The 18,229-nt window shown below is 37.0% G+C and overlaps 1 protein-coding gene across 1 annotated transcript in view; it reads left to right on the top strand.

Moving 5' to 3' along the window:
• The first annotated feature begins 14,956 nt into the window (after window positions 1–14,956).
• The window catches only part of st6galnac3 (ST6 (alpha-N-acetyl-neuraminyl-2,3-beta-galactosyl-1,3)-N-acetylgalactosaminide alpha-2,6-sialyltransferase 3), a 97,558-nt gene continuing 94,285 nt past the window's right edge, over window positions 14,957–18,229 (top strand). Inside the window, exon 1 of the mRNA XM_067606479.1 lies at window positions 14,957–15,346. Within this exon, the coding sequence (XP_067462580.1) occupies window positions 15,329–15,346 (18 nt within the window). The 5' untranslated portion in view covers window positions 14,957–15,328. The remainder of the gene's footprint in view (window positions 15,347–18,229) is intronic.

The following is an 18,229-nucleotide window of genomic DNA, read 5'->3' as shown; positions in this document are numbered from 1 at the left end:
AACGTCTATTGTACAACGTAAGTACAATGCTTATGCTCTTAACATCTTATAAACTGTAAATTACATTTCTAGTCTCATGTATGTTCATGTTTATTAGTCATTTTTACCAAATGAGGAAAAACTCAATAAAATATTATCACAAAAAAAGAACCTAAATTGGCATAAATGCAATAATTCCTAGTTGTGTGAAGTTTTCTCTCCAATAAACATAGTTGATGATCACCAGGAGGCAGTAAAGCACAAAGGTTGGACTGACAGATTGTATAGTACATGATGATGTTGAGATGGACCCAAGGCTGGTTTTACTACAGTGATAAAGTGACCTTAAAGCTACTTGAGAGTAAAAAAACAAAACAAAAAGGAAAACTTGAGTTTCACATCAGAACCAACAGCCCTCAGGTGATTTACCACTTATAATATGACTTTAAATGAATCTTGTGTTCTAAGATGAACCATTAAATGCATTAAGAAAATGATAACGTGCAAAAGGACACGTGGTAATTAGATTTCAACGTATGCTTCTTTTCAGCGGCAGGAGAGACAAATCTGTCATATTGAGTCAAAATGATTCATCCTCGTAAGCCTTTTTGGAAGCAGAGAGGAACATGGGACAGAAGCTTATCCACTGTTTCTGTAGCTGGAGGCGATCTGATGTGTGAGTTGAAGTCTCATCCGCAGCGCTGAAACGCTTCACTTGTGTGAAAGTCCTGCTTGTGTTACACTTTGTATTCTGGTCGCAGTGAGACTATACCAGTCGAGAGAGTGACTAATAGACTAGGATTAAATTAACTTATCACTAAACTTAACTTTTTATTGTTTTTACATGCACAATAACAACAAACACACCCACACACTGAATGTATGTCTAACAGACCATTGTCTGTCAGCCTACAGTGTTGCTTTCTTCCTTTGGTTTAATGTCCATTTATCCCACTTTTTCTCCATTTGGGTCTCTTGCAGTCTTATAATGTGTCAGTTGTTCCATCAAATAGATTTCCTCGACTATCTGTATCTGCTGATCCAGAGTTAGTGGGTCAGCTTTGCCCCATTTCCTTGTTATGGCCTTTTTACAAGCATTACATTAATATTTTAACCACATATTCATCCTTTCGCCATATCGGACCATTTGTAAAATTACAAAAATAAAGCAGAGAAATATCCATAGGAATATTTCCAGAATTGGGTTATTTTTTTAGCTATTTCCAAATACAAGTACACAATTTTAAATAGTTAATTTAAAAGTTAATTGAGAACTTAGTTACATGAGAGTTAAATGAAAACTGACAAACAATTTATGGATTATTTTCTGTAGATAATTTGATCATCTTTGTTTTCTCAGTTTTTTAAGAGCATTTTCACTCTAAGTAAAGATGCACTGTAAAATATAGTTGAAATAGAGTAAGTAGAAAGAACTGAGATGCCACTCTGTTCATTACTTGTTTCTCCAAATCTGCACTTTAATCAAGTACATTTCAGTTGTGGAGTAGCTTTAGGATGCTGATTATGCAACTGCATCAACCCTGGTTTGAGGGATATTTGTTGCATGTCATCTCTCCTATTGTTCCAGTCCAATAAAAGCAAAAATACCAGAAATATATATATGAAAAAACAAGATGAAATGAAATGTAGATTCACAGTGTCAAGACTGAAAAACAAATCATGAGTGACCAGTAACATCTAATAGTAATATGGCCTTATTCATAAACAATTCAATATTACATGTAGAATTGAATACTTGTATTGCTTTAAACATGAGCCTCCAGAGGAAACTTTTAGAACACAATGTTAAATGTGTCATAGTTAAGCTTTAGTTCAAAACATGTACTTATATAAAAAAAACTAAACTGTGTCTCACAATTCAGGGTAATCCCATTGAGCAGGTGATGGAAACTAAGCTCCTGGGTATTATACTTGATGAGAAAATGTCCTAGTCTAGTCATACTGACAAAATAAGCCTACATTTAAAATGTGCAGAACAATATCTGCTATTGAAAGGTCATGTCTACCTTCTAGCAGATTAAAGCAGGTTACACAATGTTTGGTTTTGACACATCTGGACTATTTCCCTGTGATATGGCCCAGTGCAGTTAAAAAAAACATGACCTGCAGAAGCCTCAGATAGTTCAGAATCGAGCAGCACGTCTGGTCCTGAACTATTCATTCAGACGGGAGGTTGAGGGACTGCATGCCGGTCTCTCCTGGCTGAAGGTGGAGGTGTGTAGTCTTTTAACCTTCTTGTGTTGTCTCATCGTTGCTATTAGTGACAATGAATGAGATTGCTCCTCCACAACCTGGATAACATTTTAAAGGGGACAAATCGTGCACATTTACAGGTCTATATTTATAATCTGGGGCTCTAGTGGAATATCTTTACATGATTTTCAGTTCAAAAAACTCTTTATTTATCTTATACTGGCCCTTTATGCAGCCACTTTGCTCAGCCTCTGTCTGAAACAGGCAGTTTTAGCTCCTGTCTCTTTAAGGCCCCCCTCCCGATGAGCCCGCTCTGTTCTGATTGGCCAGCTCTTGATAGCTGTCCCTCGGCAGACTTCCATTGGATGCAGAGGTTACGTCGACAAACCACGTAACAAACTATAGTAGTGGGATTTCATAACTTTTTCTTGTTCTTTACTTGAAATGTCACCCTCAAATACATAAATATGAGAGTGGACAATGTGAACAGCACATGGAAAAGCCTTAGCAACAACCTTAGCAACCAAGACTATGGAAAGGACAGTCATTAATAATGACGGCTTGTCGTTGCAAATGAAGCGTTCATAGCAGGCTGAAGCCCTGGATTTTGACTTGCGGGGAGCATTTCTGCATACATTCACTTCAAGTTTTGGAACTTTGACCATATTTAACATAGATATCTGAAATCATAACAGTAAATCACAAAAAGCACAATATGTCCCCTTTAAAGAAAGCTGTTCTGTATAGGGCGGCCATTCAGTGGAATAATTTACCATCATCTTCCAGAAAATCCCTGAAAAATATTACTTTTAAAAAACGGTTGAAGAGTTTGGAGACTGGGTTGTTATCAACACTCGAGTGTATTGTGTTGACTACTGACTGTATTACAAACAAGTACTGTTCAAGTTCAAGTTCTTTATTGTTACATCTCAAGTATAAGAGGGTAAAAATGTTAGGTTTCAGCTCCTCCACAATGCAGTACAGAAAGTAAAGTAAAGTGCAGCATGCATGTGTCCTACCTATAATATATGAATAAATATCTATATGTGTATATTATATGTGTATGTACAAATATATGTTCTTATGTATGTGTTTGTGATCTTCTTTTATATGTATTTAACACGTGATATTTATGTTTGTGCATATATATGTGTATGTAATATTACTTTTGATTCACATTATCACATGAAATTATTGTAGCAGTATGGTTTTCTTTCTAAGGACTCCAGTAGAGGAAGAGTAGCTGTTGCGCTGGTAACAGCTCATGGGGATCCAAATAAACAAATAATACGTAAATAAATAAACAACATGAATGAATAAAATGAATAAAACTAGTTTCAATTTTGGTTCATTGTTCTCTTTCACCAGTTCAGAAGTTAAGTCATATTGCAGAAGCAAACTGTTAGTCAACATGCAAGCTCTCTATAATAAATGAACTTCTTTTTAATTAAGATTTGCATTCATGTACAAGATTACTTTTACTTTGGGAAAGTGTTTGCACAATAATAAGCTTTGATCTACAGATTTCCAGTTACTCTCCACCTTCTCCATCTCTAAATCTGCCTCATACAGACTGACAGGCTGTGAAGAACGACTTGTCTCCATCAGCTGGGAACCTCCAGCAGCGGCTTTGTGCGTGTCTGTCAGCGGAGGAGGAGGGTTTCATTGAGCACAGAGGACATCATCACTCAGTCATCCTCTTACTGGGCTCACTGGACTTGAAGCCTGGGAACCAGACCAACGCTGACCATTCTCATCAGGCAAATAGACCTGTGTGCTCTGAAACTGAAATCAGAGCCTTGCTTCTCAGCTTCTCAGCTTGGTGTCCTGTATTTTTAGACAAAAGCTTAGAGAGAAGAGTCTTCTGTGAACATTTCTACATACAGTTTATTCTGCACTGATGAGAGAAAAAATCCTTCAGTCAGGTGATGCCGAAAGCTGTTTTTTTGGCACTTTTCCTCCTCAGGCAGTCTGGATTATGCAGTTATGACTAATAACTTTCCAGTCCACCTGTCTCCCTGTCATCCAGCATTTCACACTTTTACCTTATTTAATTAGACATTACATAAACACATTGTAGTTGTAAACATAGTTATGGTTTGAACTTTTAATCTTTAAGCATTTTTGTTTTCACACCTTTGAAATGAAAAGAACTATTCTTATCATAGATATATTCTTTGGAAAAGAATCTGAATATTAACTTCTTGTGTTTTCTTGACGTTGGCTTTTCTTCCTCCCTTTTTGGGTCCTACAGATCCCTCTGCTGTATGTATAAAACAAATGAATACCTGCAAAATCAGAACAAATATGTAGAAAAGTATTGAAGTTGTAACCTTTCCCTTTGCTACAAACTAGGCTTGCACATTTGATAAAGGAAACAAAGTAAAGAAATGGCCGTAAAGCCTTGATAGAACCAAATACCAACCAACCAAATAAAGAAATATTTCATGTTTTATAAGTTATTTGAGGTATTTATGAACAAATATTTTCATTTTGTTTGACAATAACTCACAGACAAAGAAATGTAAAGTAAGTTATCCTTAAGAGTTACGGTATATGTTTGGGGTCAATTAGACCAGTGGTTCTCAAACTTTTTCACATCAAGGACACAACTTGGACCACAGACCCCCATTTGATAAGATTTTGTCCCAGATTCCCGCATACGATAAGATTTTTGCTTTTAGATGTTTTATTACAGAAAGCGTACGAAACCCATCAGCAAAACAGTCATACATTCTGTCACTGTGTTATTTATGGATGGAATTATAGTTAAAATAAATTATTATGCTTTTTGCTGGAGACCCCCTGGCACCCCTTCAAGGACCCCTGGTCCACTTTGAGAACCACAAGATTAGACCACAGGAAGGTCTGACTTCCTGTTAGACCTCTTATGACCTAACCGGTAGAAAACTTGAATAACCAATAATCTCTTTATTTGGGATTTTAGAGGGTTAGCGCTGCGTAAAGTCATTCAACAATAATCACAGATATAGAGAATATTATAAAAAAATAAAAAAATATTATTTAATCATGTTTCACAGCTGTGGACTCTGAGACCTTAAATACAAGTCGCGTCATTTTCTGAAGCAGACTCCTGAAATGTCATTAGCTGGTTCAATATCATATTTCAGTTTCAAGGTTCAATTTTATTGTTATTATACAACACAAGATTACAAAGTGAAATGCCTGTAGCCCCCTCCAAGCTACACACAGAGAATGTAGTAACAAATACTAAGATAATTGGCAATAAAATAGAACAAAGTAGATAAAGGTAGCACCAAAAGAAGAACTTAAAAAAGGAAAAACTATATATATTTATCAGGAATATACAGTTACATACAGTACCAGTCATAGTTTGGACACACCTTAGAAGGTGTGACTGGTACTGTATATACTATACATACAAATAGTATATATACCATATATAAGTGTATATAAGCATACACACAATTCTCATAAAATTGTGAAAAGTCTTAACATATCAAGTTGATAAAACAATGTTAAAGGAATAGTTTGTCATTTTGGAAAATACACTTATTTACGGAGCTCTTTTGGATTCTCTCACAATAAATTTTGCATTAATCTCACTAATTAACTTGTTATATCTTATTTGTTATATGTTTTTCACTGGGAGGGTTATGTATGTTTGTCACATTGGACAGAGCCAAGCTAGCTGTCTCCCCCTGTTTTCAGTGTTTGTGCTAAGCTAAGCTAACCAGCTGCTGGCTGTATAGCTTCAACTCTGTCTTCTATAATCTCTTATAACCTCCTATATTTATATTAATATACAGCTAAATTGTTTTCTCAATGACATTTGCCAACAAAGTGTATTAAGCCAAGACCACAATCTTTCCCTAACCTTAACTAGGTGCTGCCAGCACCTAAATATAACCATAAACATTGCTGCAGTTTCTAATAGGGGATGTTGTGCTGCAAGATCAGATATTTTGGTGGAATAAAAGTAACTAGGTGCGTCATCTCACATTTTTGCAACTTGCCAACATATTCTCATTATGTTGAGAGAAAACATAATTTAGTCAGCATTACGTTTATAGCAAAAATGTATTCGTTGCTGCAATTTAGTGTCATATGAATGTAATTTCTTGGTGACACAGCTAGTAGCGTCATATTAAGTTAATATGACACACTGTTAAACAGTCTGCAGAACATAAGGTTATGGTTAAGACATGTAAAGAATACAGTTTCACATTGTCAAGCAAATAGTTACACATGAAAAGTTTTTTTTAATTGTGCTTTAATAAGAATTTCTTAGCAGCTGTATGTCTAATTTTAGAAGGAAACTGCACTCTGTGCTCATGTGTTGCTTCATGCGTAAACCTGTCTGTCATTAGATCTCCTGCAGAAAGCCAAGACAGCCATCTGAGACTTAAGACTGGAAAAAAAAAAGAGTTTTTATCTTGACGGCATTGTGTTACTTTCCTCAGCTTCCCTGTGCCTGATAGCTCCTTATCACATCCAAAAAGGTGACGGGAGTATCATCCACAGTCTCTTAATCATCCAGAGGTAATTTCAGATGCGCTGTCTGCAGATGACCTTGACTTTCTCTCTCGAACAGGGGTGTGCACTCTGGAGAATTTAATCCGTGATGTGGCACTCTCAGAGTTTGAGGATTACTTTTTTCATGGTCTGTTTGAAAAGCTTTAAAGAGGAGAGGCAGAGAGAGAGAGAGAGAGAGAAAAAGAGGGAGATTTGGTGATAACCCTGATAGAGCTATTGATTTGGTGAGAGGACCTGCTTCACACCTGGTGAGATTCAAGAGAAAATAACTGAGAAGTTTAATCAATGCACTGACAGCTAATCAAAAGAAGTGAGGTGTACCAGCAGCATGTAGTTGCTTATAGGGTTTATATATATATGTGTGTGTGTGTGTGTTTCTTTTCAACCCACCAGTGTTTGTACCCCCGTGGATTCATGGTTGTTTGTGTCTCAGTAATTACAGTCGGTGTATATCAAATATTTTTTGTGCTATAAAAAAAAAACTGAAAAACTCAGATTGGTTTCTTTCATTTGCAACGAAGACTGACATCTTGGAAAATTTCTATTTACTCAGGGTGTCATGTCATCTGGCAGGGAGGCAGGCTGCAGCTGAACTCAATTACAGCCTCCCAATACAGGCAACACAAACACAAAAGGCAGCATCTGAATAACATGATGGAGAAGACAGACAGGATGTTTGCCAGGTTTCTATCGCTTTCTCTGATAAGTCCAACAGTTTCTGTAAAAACACCTAGAAAATCAATATCGTAAACCAAATCATTTTAGAGATATGTCTTGTCAAAGAAGGTTAAATTGAAATATGTTGTCTGGTCAGTTTTTCCATTGTTGCCAGACCTTGTGTTGGTGTATTTGATGTCTTAAAATGGGGCTTATACAATTCATTCAAACATTCTTCTCACAGTAAAGGAATGTGATAAATGCTTTTATGCGACGACGCTGTCAAACCTGAACTTTGTGTGCTTGCGTTTATTCTGATCTATTTTCAGTGAAGTCACATTATAACTGGATTTAGTTTGACTGGTTTCCCTTTAATAATGGTTTGAAATCATCACTAGCGAGGATTACAGTGTTTGAAATGAAACATCATCTTTCAGCGCGGTTTGAATTGTAGGACTTTGAACTGTCAACAGATCAGGGTCTATTACTGTAACTGTCCAGCTTAGAAAATCTTTTTTATTTGATGTGGTTGACATTGAAACACGACTGGAAGCAGAACAAGAGCATGACATGAAACAAAGGTGCCAGACTACCAAAAACTGAATGTCACATCTGGTGTTCAAAGCCACAAAAAAAAAAAACACAACACAGGGTTTAAAAAATGAAAATATGGTGCATTATTTATTTCAGAAAGTTCAAATGAGAATTTTGGCCATTTGCAGCCAATTGCACTGATTTTGTGGCTCAGAGGGAAAAAATACGTTGATTCTCTTCCCCTTTCTTTGTGCAAACATTAAAAAGATCCCCTGACAAAGCTTTAATTTAACATAAATATCTTTTTAATACTGGTGTCACCTATGTTGGATGTCTGTTACCTAAACATATCTTCTGGCAGACTGTAATGCTCAGAAAAAATGATGAAACAAAACTCTGCAATATATAACAAACCTTTCCAGGAGGTTACTCAGCATTTTCTCATTAAAGGGGTCACATCATTTTGTGACTTTCTGTTATTTTTATACTGTTGTGATGTTGGATGTCGATGTTCAACATCTAGAAGTGAATGTATGTAAAAACAAGTCCCTGCAAGTCAAAAACCAGGGCTTTAACCTGCTCTACATGCCCCGTTTGCAAAGTTACATCTACTTCCCATCCAACTGACGACAGATTGTCACAAACGCCCACAAACATCCGTCCGTTTCTTAGCCTTTGTTGCTACGGTTGTTTCTCAGGTTGTTCTCGCAAAGATTGGATTTAAGCTTGAACATGTACACGTGTATTTGAGAGGTCTCCATTTTGAGTAAAGAAAAAGTAAAATCCTACTACTATTTTCAAACTACAGGCATGTAGTTTGAAAGACGTGCATTCACCAGAAACAAGCTGTAAACATGAGTTGCATCAGTTTTTTTTTTAGTCTTCTTTTAATGCATCTTTCGCAAGTCCCCCAGCTTTATGGAAGTGCAATATTTTATCGCTGGAATGCCTCTTTAATAATCATATGACATCACAGATATCTTAACCTCCAGTTTTGACTCTGTATGTTGTTTTTTTTCTTCAATAATATGATATCCACTATCATCGTGTTTGTGTGTGTGTGTTTTGAATCACAATGCTGTTAAGGAGCCAATATATATGACCAAGACTCCAAAGTTATTACACCATATTGACCTGTGTTCATTTCTAGGGAGTGTTGTATAAAGAGACAATAACAGTGAGAGAAAGTGGCCCTCGACAAATCACATCCTTCTTTTTCTACATCAAAGACATTTTTAAGTGTTTACTTCTTGCTGTCCCTGCCAGTTTAAATAATCTAACTAGTTCAACTATGTGCATATTGACAAAAAACTTTTAATGGCACAATATGGGATTTAAACAAATTAACTCAGAACAATAAAAGTCAAATCACTTAAGATTTCATCAGTTAATTTAGTTGGATACAGCCCCTGTACTTCTGCAGAGGCAATTAGCCATGCAGGAACATTAGATTTAAAACAAGATTAGTTTCTTTCTGCAGGAAGTTGTTAAGTAAACTTGAAAAAAAAAAAGTCTGGATGAGGGTAGCAGGCAATTATTTCTTACAAAAACAACTTTCGTAACCCTCCTCGAAGGACACAGAACTGCAACAAAGAGGATATAAAGCCACAATAAGGGCGCCGTGAAACTGTAGTATAGGGGTATTGTAGGAATATAATACTCATACCATAGATGATTAAATACTTTGAAAAACTAGAAGGTCATCAAGATAGAATGGTAAATGGGCTGCATTTATAAAGCTTCTTTCTAGTCTTCCGACCACTCAAAGCGCTTTACACTACGTGCCAACATTCACTCGTTCACACACACATTCACACACTGATGGCAGAGGCTGCCATGCAAGGTGCCAACCTGCTCATCAGGAGGAGTTTTTTCCAATGCTCATTCACATACACATGAACACACTGATACTACAGCGTTCGGGAGCAATTTGGGTTTCAGTATCTTGCCCAAGGACACTTTGGCATGCAGACTGGAGGAGCTTGGTATCGACCTACCCGCTCTACCACTAAGCCACAGCCAACATAAGGGCCCCACATGGTTCACCAAGGACCCCACACAGCAGGGATCCACTGGCTCAGTGGGTAGTTTTGTCACTTCGTGACCTCTTTGAACCTGTTCCTGTTAGCTGGTTTCTTCCTGTGTGGTGTTTGCATGTTCTCTCTGTGTCGGCTCCTGTTTCCTCCAGCTGCTCCGGTGTCCTCCCACAGCTCAAAGACATGTGGAACTGGTGAACTGGATACTCTAAGTGGCCTGTAGCATGAATGGGTTTTTCTCTTTTCCGGTTTTTATACCTTACCTCTCACCAAGGGCATTGTTTGAATAGACCCTGAACAGGATAAGTAGATACTGAACAGAGGAATGATCACAAACACGTCTGTCTTCTGGGATTTCACAATGACTGGTTTCTTAACGTTATTGCTGAGATGTAACTGGAAAATTACAAAACCTAATTTGACTCACTGTTAGAAAAGTTTACTAATTCCAACGCTAAATGGAAATCTTGGAGGCAAATAATCTCAACAAATAGAAGGTTGACTCACACAATGTGGTCTTAAAGAAAAAGGCTGCCAATTTTCTAGATTTTTCTTATTGTCAACAAATCTCATGTGCAGAGCCAAACCAACAATTAACCGATCTACTTACATGTATTGTGTGCATCCAAAGCCTGATATATCATATTCCTCTGTTGTCCAAAAACTATTGAGTCACACTGCTCTACTGGGTGACATGTTCCTCCATCATGAGGAGTTTGGGCACTTTAGTTTGTTTAGAAACGGCTCCACAGACTAAATAACAGTGATCATGTTTTCAGTCTCCAGAGAGTTCTGTGTAAGGCAGACGCCACCATCTACTCTCCAGAGACTGAAACCTTGATCACAGTTATTAGTCTTTGGAGGTGTTTCTAAACAAACTACTGAGCCCAAACTCTTTGTGGTGAAAATTTGTGACACGTGAAAGGATCAAAAAATCCTGCACACTGTTGATCACTTGAACTCACTCTGTCAACAATGTTTTAGTCCTCAGACCTTCATCAGGAAATGTTTATGGTAGTTTTTGGACAACAACGGAGGCGCAGAGGAATAAGATATATCAGGCTTTGGGTACACACACAGTAGTTGGTTTGACTCTGCACATGAGATTTGTTGACAACAAGAAAAACAAAGAAAATCACCAGCATTTATCCTTTAACAGCTCCTTCATAGCAGGATCCCTGAAGGGTTTCCAAAACATCCACTGAGTCCAATGCAACTCTTTTGCATTCAGGTGAATTCAGCACTTGAAGAGAACATTTAATCAGTAGACCAGAGTTTATCTCTCTCTGTGCAGTCGCCCCACCAGAGCACATAACATAAATATTCTCAGATATGACTCATTGCAAAAAAAAAACAAAAACCCAACAAAAAACAGAGCAGACAGCCTGTAAGCAGAGCAGCCGTGAGGATACATATTTAGATGAAATGACTCTGTTGGCTTTGTATATAAATACACAGTGTCTCCCACCTTTTCATGGATTATTAAAGTTATGCTTTATATTTTCACATTATATGGTAGTTTAATACCTCATAGGTTTTTTTATGAAATGTCATGTACAAAAAACTAAGTAAGATGTAGTTCTTTAGAGATATATGGTGTTTAATGTTTAATGTTGTATAAAATCCATTTGAACGTGGCCATAATCATGTAGGACAATAAATGAAAAGAATGTTCAAAGCAAAAACGGGTAATAGAGATACTGTAAGACATTGCTTACTGATCTAAAAAAAAAGTGTTTAGTTTAATTAGTTTAATAAATTTAATTAGTTTCATAAATTTTAAAAAATAGGTAATAAAATATGAGCAAAGGAGACCAGAATGATATGAGGTATTTGTCATATTCTTTATTGTTGATGTGGATTTGAACTTTCTGTCGTCTGGTAGAATCAGACTTCTTTTATTTTTTTCTTTTCCCAAACCACAAAGAAGCCGACATCAGATCTGCATCACACAGAGAGGAGGGAAAAAATCAGTGGTGCGCCCGCATCCCAACAGACTTGCATTATTAAAGTCTGAGAAGTGAGACACTAGTAAAATTGAATTATTCTGCAATTTACTGGCACCCCTCGCCATTCTTATGAGGAGCCCTGCTTGTCCTTAGACCCCACTCTGGGAACCACCGCATCAGGAAATGTGTTTTGCAATGAAAGTATCAGCCCAGAGTCTATACATGCTTTTCTTACATGCTTTCATATTTGCAGAACTTTTTTAAATTTAGTTTGTTTACCAGATGTAATATATTGTTTTCCACATGAAAATAACTTTGTTTCCCAAGTATAAAATTTTGTTCCCACAAGTTAACATCTTGTCAGGTAAACAAGACTAAGAGTCACGTTAGAGGCTCTGTGAGGCTGTACTTAAAGGCACCGTGGGGGTTTTGAGCTAAATGCTAACATCAGCATGCTACCATCTTCAAAATGATAAACATGCAGATGATATTTACCAAGTTCACCATTTTATTTAGTGTGTTAGCATGCTAACATTTGTTAGCACAACGTTTTGGATAAATTGAATTTTTGACCTGAATGGTGCTAGATGAGAAGTTAAGATCATTAAAGTGGTTGCAATTCATCCTGAGGGGAACACGAATATCTGTAACAAATTTCATGGCAATTCATCCAATAGTTGTTGAGATATTTCACTCCAAACCACAAATGTAAACCTCATGGTGGGGCTCTGACTGATCGATGATGTCTATCGAGCCATTCGTCCTCTTATTATGGACCAAAACTGTGGAGCAGCCTGCACGTAAATATCTTCTATGATTTCCTTTAGGAAAATCACACTGAAATCTTACTTTTCCTATCTTATTGAATCTAACTTTAAGTCTCCTTCCACTCAATAATATGTTTTTCTTCTTGTTACTTCACTTGGATGTTTGATCCTCATTGTGCAGAGTGAGAATAGACTTTATGATGAAGTAGGAGACATTTTGTGTCCAACAATTAAACTTTTGAAATGAAATATATTTGCATATTTATAGATTCTGGAATATTTAATGAGGGAGGAGGAGTAAATGTTACTTTAAGGATTTTAGCAAGATAATTGAATTGTTTTTTGTGCGAAAAACATATCAGACACAAAATACAAGTCAAAGCAGAATGTTTTTATATCTATTTCGAAACATGTATGGAGGGGATCTTTAAATATCTTATTTTTCTCCTTTTACTCAGTTTAGCAGTTTAGTGCCCTCTATTGATTATATACAAGACCTTAAGTGTTGGGTGGGATGCCACCCACGGCTGGTATATAATTCAGCCTGATTATGTGTTTGTCAGACTCTGATGAATTCTTCTTCCATACGTGTTCTGCTTGATTGCCGATGCTCGAAGAATAAATTCATAATATTATTTCACCTGAAGACGGAATGCCTTAGATGTTTTTCCCATGGTTGTCTGCACCACTTAAGGACTAATATCAAGCAAGACTTCCTGGATTTTGCTTTTAGATATATTTCAACATTACAGTCTTTTAAGTGTCAAAGTTCTTTTTGTTACTTTACTACCACCGCAGCTAAACAGGGAAACATAAAGAGGGAATTTGATGCTAAAAAGACTATAAATGTGTCAGATATCCCCTTGATATGACTAAGTCAGACTGCTGAAGCCTCATAAAAGCTTCAGATAAACTTTTAAATGCATTTTTGCACATAAATAACTGTGTGAACACACTGTGGATTGTGGCTTCCATCACTTACATTGAAAGCACATTCGAAGGGGATATTTTAATAGTCAGTATGAACAAGAGGAATGATTACAGCGAGGAAAACCTCTTTCACTGTTCATATGGACACCTGACTGTTGTTTTAAGACACACTTAAAAATTGTGAAACTATCCTTTGAAGCACCTTAAAGGACTAGTTTAGTAGCATCTAACACTGAGGTTGCAGATTGCAACCAAATGATAACCTCTCCCCTCACCCTCCCCTTCCATGCGTGTAGGAGAACCTATGAGGGCCACAAAACTCTCGAGCCAGTGTTTGGTTTGTCCATTCTGGGCTACTGTAGAAACATAGTGGTGCAACATGGCGGACTTTGTGGAATAGGACCATCGCTGTATTATAAGAGCTGGATACTGGACTAAAAATGGCGCCCATTCAGTCCAATAAAAATTGCTCAGCTGGCGCATTCGCCAAAAAAAGGTTTCTAGCTTCCGGGTTTGCTTCTACGTTGTGCGGCTCACTGAATATGTGCAGCAGTGTTTCCCTCGCTGGCCAGAAAGGATGAAGATGTGATGATGTCACAGATTTTTAAATTGCTCGAGGACAGTTTTACAAATGTAAAACCTCCATGGATCAAATGTTCATAATAGAAAGAGTCATAATTGATGTTGTTTCAAGTTCAAGGTGTCCTGTCAACAGTTTTACAGACGCCTCTTTTACAATGGTGCCCTGTACAAAAAATGCTTTTTAGGCCGCAGGGGGGATTTTTTGCTGCAATACCGCGAGTGACCACTGGGCAAAAATTGGCTGCAAGGCTGAGCAGCGGCGCCATATCCAGCTCTTATAATACATCCATGAAGAGGACCCGCTCCCTATGTAGATATAAAGGGCTCATTCTAACGTAACAAAAACACAACAATTCTTATTTTCAGGTGATTATACACTAATCGAAACATACTTATGAATATTATATTCTATTTCTGCCAAGTCTGCTCTGCTAGATGCCACTAAATTCTACACACTGCACCTTTAAATGCCTTTAATACAATTTATGTGAAGCACCTTGAAAGATGCTCTACAAATAAAGTTTATTATTATTATCACTATTATTATTCATTGGGATTATTATAACTTGCTTTATGAATCATGTTTCCACAAAACATTTTTTTTCTTATCCACAAAAATAAGCTGTTCTCACAAAGTAAACATTCAAACTTGTGGGCTTCATACACGAGAGGAGGAAAGATTACGATCCACTACTGAACACTGAAGGATCTCTCTCTTCACACTGCCACGTAGTTTTATTTCATTCTTTATTCTATTTATTTATTTTTTATTCACACTTGAGTCTTTGTAGAAACCAGGAATCATGAAATCAGCGGCGGTCATGTGACGCAGGCGGGGGCGGGGCTCTGCGTCTGCGCCGGCCAGTAGCAGCGCAGCGTCGGTCCTGGTCCCAGCAGCTCCATGGGACAAAAAAAAAAAAAAAAAAAAAAAAGCCGAGAGAGAGAGATAGAGAGAGAGAGACAGAGAGAGAGAGAGAGAGAGAGAGAGAGAGGGGAGACGAATAACGGTACATTGAAATATTCATGGATCCCAGCGTTTAACCGCACCGCATCTGCGTCGGCTGGCGTGATGCGTACGTGAATAAATGTCCTGGAAAACGGTGAACGGCGTTTCGGTGCTGACGAAAACAAGCGCTCCACCATTGTCTGCGTAGAAATAAGAATGGCCTGGATGTGGAAGGTAAGTGTGGGGGTTTCTCTCTCATACATTACAGTCAGAAAAAAAGAGGGGGTAAAAAGAAGAAAGAACAACACGCACACGGAGCTGCTGGCGTGGTTTTCTGTATGCGGTGTTGCGTTTGAACAGATGTGAGATGAAATGCGAGCCGGTGATGCTCCGTGGAGGTAATTAACCTCCTCTGGGTTCTGTCTGCTCGCCTCTGAATGTGAATGATTTTATTGCAATGCTCGTGCACATGAGAGGAAATAAGCAGGCCCTCTTTGTTTGTGTGTTTATGTGTTTTTTGTTGTTGTTGTTGTTGTGTTATGTTCATGTTTTGTGTTTATCCTAAGCGTGAATAAGCAGGCCGGCCAGCTGTGCACACACACACACACACAACATCCTTCATCACATGATGTTCAGGTGTTAAATAAGATGTGAGGAGCTTTAAAAGACAACACACACACACACACACACACACACACACACACACACACACACACACACACACACACACACACACACAGCCTTTCAACAGATGAGGACAAAGTTATCAAAAAGTTCTTCCCTGAGTCTCCTCCCCTGTCTCCTCCTCTTTATTTCAGGCTAATTCAGTTCAATGATCATATACACATGTATGTGATAAGTATAACAAGGGCTGCAACTAGTGATTATTTTCATTATTGATTAATCTATTAGTCGTTTGGTCTATAAAGTGTCAGAAGATGGTGAAGAATGTCGTTCACGGTTTCCCAAAGCACAAGCTGCAACCTCAAATGTTTTCTTTTGTCACAACCGATAGTCCATAAACCAAAAATATTCAGTTAACCCATATAGTGAAGACTAAAGAAACAAGAGAATATTCTCATTTAAGAAGCTGGAACAAGAGAATTTGGAGTATATTTCTTAAAAAATGACTCAAAACTTATTTTTCTGTCAATTGATTAATTGATTAGTAGTTGCAACTCTGGATATAACACATTCAGTTTGTATTAGTGTGGGTTTTAGAGCTACAACTAATAATAATTTTCATTATCGATGAATTTATTGAGTCTTTTAATCTATCAAGTGTCAGAAAGTTTTGAAAACTGTCTTGTTTTTTTCCGACCAACAGTCCAAAACCCAAAAATATTCAGTTTACTGTCGTCTATAACAGAGAAAAACTTTAAATCATCACATTTCAGAAGCTAAAACCAAGTTTTTGTCTTATTTGCTTAAAAGTTTACCAAAATGATCATTTGATTATTAAAATAGTTGCAGATACATTTTAATTTTTCAAATAATCTGCTGATGAATTTCTTGATTAATCGATTAGTCGTTTAATCTACGACATGTCAGAAAATAGTGAAAACTGTCCAACACAGTTTCCAGGAGTTCAAGATGGCGTCCTTAAATGTATCGTTTTGTCTTATCAACACAATGACGTTTAGTTTCTATGATAAAAAAACAGAGAGTTCCCACAGTGTGACATATAGGCAAAATGTGCTTTACATCTCATTTGTGTGTCTGCAGCACTTAACTGTGTTTTACCTTCTTCTGTATTTTACATCTGACTTCAGTCTAAGTAGAGCTGAGCAGTCTGGTTGATATCGTTATCATGATATTGATAAGGATATTTTCTGATCACGATATCGATTATATCAGGATCAAAGACGGATATCAAACTTACAAAAATACTTTTTGGTTGCAAGTTGAAATTTGTTGAAAACTGTCAAGTACAGAAAAGTTGTCATTACTTTGAATTCTTGGTTTCTTTGTGTAATCAGATATTTCCTTACTTAGATAATAATTTTGCTCAATTTAGACTCTGTTTTAATGAAGTTTTTGTACAAAATTAAACACTGATCCACTCATTTTATTGAATTTATAAAAAGGTTTGGTAGATCATTTTTGTATTAGTACAAGAGATGCAACTAATGATCATTTTCATCATTGGTTACGTAATCTGCCAATTATTTTGATTGATCAGTTACTTGTTTGGTCTATAAAATGTAAAATAGTGACATAAAAAGTTCATCACAAGTTCCTGAAGTCCAAGATGATGTCATCAAATGATCAAACTATCACTGAAGACGAAGAAAAGCAGCAAATCATCACAAACGAGAAGCTTGAAATTGGGGAACGTTTGACACTTCAGCTTGAAAAATGACTGACACAGTTCATCGATTATCAAAATAGTTGCAACTTATTATGTCGATCGACTAATTGAGTCATTGACTGATCGTTTCAGCTCTAATTGATGGTGAAATTTAGGCATTGTGTAGGCAAATATGTGGACATTTTTAAATGATACACAGCCATAATCACAATATAACAAGTATGCAAAATCACATAAAACAAAAACAAAAAACAAGATGTTCAAAGAAATAAGCTGTGTTCCACTTTTCCATCCTTAAACTCTTAAACAAAACCTGTAGCTTGCTGGAATAATGCATTTTTAGCATGAAATAGCATGACAAGGTGATATAATCACAGTATGATTCTGCTGAAACTTGATAAATACTAATATTGAATTATCACCCAGCACAGATGCAGCTGTTGTCATGGATTTCAGTGATGTAGTGGTGATTGAGAAGGTTTCATACTTCTAAAAGTTTTGCACTGATCATCCAGGTTTCCCTCCTCCTCCTCTCCAATTATCCTGCTGGTGTCTGAACAGTCAGTGTAGTCGAAGACATCAAGGATCACTTTCCTCCCTTCAGAGGAATTCACTCATTTATTGTTTAACATGAAATCAGCTTCCACACAGTCAGACGCTCCGTCACAGTTCACATACTACCAGCCTTAGTTTTGCTTTTGTCAGACTTTATGTTTCATCTTTTTTTAATTGTACCAAAAGTTGTGAATTATTATTCGTGTCAAGACGCTGCCTGCGGTTTCTGTCAATCCTTTAAACGCCCACAG

This window comes from Thunnus thynnus, chromosome 12 (assembly GCF_963924715.1).
Source record: "Thunnus thynnus chromosome 12, fThuThy2.1, whole genome shotgun sequence".
Classification (NCBI taxonomy): Eukaryota; Metazoa; Chordata; class Actinopteri; order Scombriformes; family Scombridae; genus Thunnus; species Thunnus thynnus.
This window is presented reverse-complemented; position numbering and strand designations above follow the sequence as displayed.